This window comes from Berghia stephanieae, chromosome 8 (genome assembly GCF_034508935.2).
Source record: "Berghia stephanieae isolate SIO BIC M18660-M18661 chromosome 8, UCSD_Bste_1.3, whole genome shotgun sequence".
NCBI lineage: Eukaryota > Metazoa > Mollusca > Gastropoda > Nudibranchia > Aeolidiidae > Berghia > Berghia stephanieae.
The window spans coordinates 48,744,853-48,749,852 of NC_088367.1; the positions used below are offsets into that span (position 1 = coordinate 48,744,853).

The 5,000-nt window shown below is 40.4% G+C and overlaps 1 protein-coding gene across 2 annotated transcripts in view; it reads left to right on the forward strand.

Annotated features, from left to right (window-relative positions):
* Positions 1–5,000, forward strand: part of LOC144978804 (uncharacterized) — a 15,576-nt gene that overhangs the window by 9,225 nt on the left and 1,351 nt on the right. Inside the window, exons 2-3 of one of the 2 annotated variants that reach the window (XM_078925326.1) lie at positions 88–144; positions 2,498–5,000. The exon at positions 2,498–5,000 is cut by the window's right edge and continues 1,350 nt beyond it. In XM_078925326.1, coding sequence (XP_078781452.1) covers positions 88–144; positions 2,498–4,611 — 2,171 coding nt within the window. In that variant the 3' untranslated portion in view covers positions 4,612–5,000. The remainder of the gene's footprint in view (positions 1–87; positions 145–2,497) is intronic. The other variant, XM_078925327.1, reaches the window with a different exon arrangement.

Below are 5,000 nucleotides of genomic sequence, written 5' to 3' on the forward strand. Positions count from 1 at the left end.
TTGCAAGCAAACTTCGACATGCAAATCTCACCTGTCTTTAATAATATTTCACTTCATCATTGTTGTATTTTTATCATCCATCCTCAGCAGTCCCACCCCAGGGTGATACGCAATATTTGTCAGGATGTGTACCAGGGCAAACAGGTAATGAGTATTGATGTTTTGTTTTTCAGGGTTTTACGGTGCTTGCGACACATTTAGGTCATAGCAGCGCCGGTAAAAAGAAGAAATTTGAAATCAAAATATTTTAGATTTACAATCGAAGCACACAAGAAAAAGTAAGACAAAGGGGAATTGGTTCAAATAAGGAACAGATATAGATACCAAGAGCACACCATCAATGTACTTAGTTTGAGATCACCTTAAAGGCTCACCCAGACACCAGTACAGGATCCCACAAAGAGAAATATACTCCAATGTTTACAGAACACATCCAAAGCAGGATACATGATTAACAATAGATAAGAGAGAGAGAGAGAGAGAGAGAGAGAGAGAGAGAGAGAGAGAGAGAGAGAGAGAGAGAGAGAGAGAGAGAGAGAGAGAGAAAATCACCTCCCAAAACTTATAACTATACATTTGAGTGTTTCCCTCTCAGCCGGCCAGGGTCAGGACAAAACCAAGTAATCTCATTCCAAGACAAAGATAGAAAGCAAGTTGGAAAAAAATATAGGGGGATAGAAGACACAGTCAGTACCTTCCTGCCTACTATGGGAGGTCAGGAACCCCACCCAGTAATGAGTATTGAGCATAACACCCTAGAGTCACTAGTGAATTTGAGCTGAAGTATTGAATGAAACTTAAAAAAATGTGACCCACCGTATCAAAGCGGTATTATGTCGGGATCCACTCGGTAAGGGAAATTGAATTTATAGCCACAAATATCCAACTTGGGTTTAATTTCTGTACGTTCTGGTGGAGTATAAAGACTATTTCTTGCATTGCAAAAACTTCTAAGGTCCAATTTCTCATCAATCTATCTCTAAATTCACTTTTTGGGGTCTGAATCATCCCGACATAATACCGTTTTGAGACGGAGGGTCACAAATGTGAAAGAGGGAGTCATTAGGGAGTCATATATCATTAAAATAGTTCAGAAACTAAAACTTACCTTTTTTTGGACATATCACGAGACATGGCAACCATGAAAAAAATTATTCGGGACGGTATTGTGGAGGGTAAAAGAGTGAGAGGGGGACCATGAAGAAGATGGTCAAGACATCAGCCAATCGATGAATAGTCCAGTGACTGAATGTGGAAGTTTTTTGGGGTTTTTTACGGGGTTTACGGCGCTTGCAACACATTAAAGTCATATCAGCGCCCGTGAAAAGGAAGAAAATGGGATAGTAAAAAGTTCTAGAATTACAATCAAAGCACCAAAGAAGAGGTAAGATAATGGGGAATAGGTTCAAATAGGAAACGGATGTAGATTCCAAGAGCACACTATTAAAGTACTTAGGTCGAGATCACCTGAAAGTCTCATCCAGTCACAAGAACAGGATCCCACTAGGTGGAGCACTCAAATGTTTAAAAATCATATATGATACGCAAACAAAACAAAATACAGTACATACCAGAGATATGATGTACTACAAGGAAAAAATAGCATCTCCCAAAACTAAATATACATTTGACTGCTTCCCTCTGAGCTAGGGTATCCGGCCAGGATTAGGACAAAACCAAGAAATCTCATTCCAAGCCAAAGACAGAAAGAATGTTGGAAAACATATACAAGGAGATAGAAGACACAGGAAGTGCCCCTCTGCTGAATGTGGAAGGATGGTGAAAGACAGAAGCTTGCTTCGGTTGGCAGTTGTGGGGGCATGCCCAGTAGGGATAAGCTATGGTGATGATGATGATTGAGTGAATGCGTTCGGTACGTGATTCAGTCCCTTGATTAGTGACTTGAGTAATAACTACAAGAACTCATACATGGCCTTATGGTCTAGTATTCTAGTATTGAGGCTTATTGCTTTCTGTTTCATGCCCCGAGCGTGCTTATATCCGGATCGCGCTTGTAGCCGGACTGCTTATAAACGGAGACCACTGTATTTTGAGACACTGATGAAGGGACACATAAAAAACGCCAAGCATTAATTTTATTTCTCAGCCGCCTGTGTCAAAATTGTGAGTGATGCTCAGGATGTGTGGGGCTGATTAAAAATAAAAATTTGGGTGTCAGGTCAGGCAAGTTACTTAATATGGCTATAATGTATCATGTGATCGATTGCGTCAAACCGGTAATATATTGGGGCCAATGTCCACAAAGTTGCAGGTCTGATAACCGAACACAATCATTAATTATGGGCCTGATTTACCATTGTTGTAATAGACAAGACTTTGTGTTGGTTTGAGAGTATTTATGTGTTTCTATTACAACAATGAGCCCATATTGATTTGGGTCATCAGACCTGTAAATATGTACACGTCGCATAATTTGCAACAACAAAGCCCATTACGTTAATGATCTTTTAAAATTAGCTTATCCTCTGATCTCCAGTGACGCCAGAGTGTGAGATACAGATGGAGGGATACAGTCTGGATGAGCTCTATGAAAAATGCACTAAAAATCCCGGACATCCCAATTTTATCCAAGTCTCCAAATTCAACAAGGATCATCTCCCCCCAGATATAAGGAATCGGGACAACATCATGGAATCCATTCAAAGAAGAATCGACCAGACAGTCAGAGTCAGGGTGGCCTACACTAGTCTTGATAGACCTGATTTCTTCTCAGACAATTGTTCTGAATATCCTTACAGAGATTCCAAAGGAAAAAGAGGAGCGATTCGTTACGGTACAGGAAGTATTAACCGAGTGATGACCCCTGACCTCATTGAGGGTAAGTCGTGTCCGTGTCGAGTATGCAAGACTTCCGGTAATCCCAGCAAAAAGTATTGCAAACTCACAGTTTTCACGTCAACTCATGTGATTTTTGACGACTCAGAGGCGGAAAAGGCTAGTTTTGACTGTTTCTTCGACTCAGATCAAAGTGAGCCAATTTACACACTTTATGGTCTCCACTTGGACAAGAAATTTATAAAAAACAATTTAAAGTATCATTCCGATCAATGTGAAGTGATCTGTGTCACCCATGACAAAAGCACAATCCAGAAACTTTCCAGTACAATATTTCCAAGTGGACTTCCTCGTTTCTTGGCTCTGGTCGATCCCCCAGCGGAAGTTATGGTCTCTCATCCACACGGACGTTGTAAACAAATTACCATAGGCCACTCCCAATTTTTAACGGTGCCGATTAAACCGGTCTTTGAAAAGAACACACCTATCCCCTTACTAAGAGGCACCAAGTGCAAATTTCATCCCAGGAAACCGGGGCTAGAGTCTAACGAATCGGGTGAATATCAAATAAACGACATCGAGAGCCACCATTCGATAAATGAAATGGATTTTATAAAGATTAAAGAAATCTTATACAAGTCCTCTAACGGAAATGAGAGTAAAACAAAATGTAAAGAAATGCCATTAAAACCCGATGAGGGAAACTCCACGAATAACTTCGATTGTGTAAAAACCATATCCAAGCTTAAACGTATAGAACTCAAAATTTGGTCCTCGGGTATAATACAAGATGAAGACATGCTTCGGGTGCAAGCACGACTTGATTCGGTTATCGGTGTCTTGGAATTATTCGAGGTAAAAGAAAATAGCTCAGATACAAAAGATGGCTGTATCTCAAAGTTTAGAAAACTAGTTTTAACTTTAGGTAAGTTCGTTGACTTTTTCGATAATTGGGTACAGGACCCTGTCCATTCCGGAGGAATTGAGAGCTTGGATAAGGAATCAGGACTAATTCTTTTGGATAGTCAAGAGTGGTTGACAGGGTTGCGTTCCTCCTTTATCCGTTTATTTAAGAAAAGGATAGCTTATGATGTAGATGCATATCTAAGGATGATTGCAACAAGAACAGACGATGAATCATCAGAAGAAGAATTAATAATGAAATTTAATATCGAAAATTATACTAATGAACCGTTCATGAGAAACAGTAATATTGAAAAGAAGAGTGATAGCATGGAGCCAAATGAGACTTTGATGTCCGACCCAGAGTTCATGGCAATTGTTGACAGAAGTTTTGAAAAGATCCGGCAAGTGATTATGGACAAAAACCCGGAATTGTTCGGGTTGCTGCAATTGTTGGAACTCGAACCCAGTTCTCTCGTTTCAGTCCCGTGGGTGTCACGCGACACGAAACCGGAAGAGGGTGTTAACATTGCTCTTCCACCAGGATTGACCTTCACCCTTCCAGAAGATGCAAAATACGCCATGATATATTACAAACCTGGCCGTTTTCAGTTTCCCCCGGGAACGCAGTTTACAAAGTCTGATGGAATGAAGGTACCGATACCGGATGGAACTGAATTTGTAAATGAATGCATTTTCACCCACCATCGTCATTTTTATGTATCCTACGATAACAATACTTGCCCAGGAAGTAGTGGTGCAACCGTCTATAACAACTTCCTCCCTGTCCCAGGTTTAACCCACTTCACACACAGTGGCACTGTGGACTCAAAATATAACCGAAGTTGTATGCAGGAGAGTTTAACGATGCCCGATTTATTCCTTTGTTTATACACAGTGATATTAGGATAGAGCAAATTTTCATTGAACTCCTCGAGGATGCGAATAGTGCAAGAACAACTTGGTGGAGAGGGGGTAGTGGGGAAGGGGCAGTGAGTTTCAACAGTATGATCTTAGCTTCGAAATTATTTGTTTTTAAGGGTTTTTGCGGTGATTGCAACACATTTAGGTCACATCAGCGCCAGTAAAAAGGGAAAAAAAATGGATAGTAAAAACATTCTAGATGTACAATTAAAAGGCTTGAGGAAAAGTAAGACATAGGGGAAATCGTTCAAATAGGAACAGATGTAGATTCCAAGAGCACACTATCAGTGTACTTAGTTTGAGATCACCTAAAAGTCTCACCCAGACACCAGCACAAGATCCCACTAAGAGGAATACACTCACATGTTTACAAATCA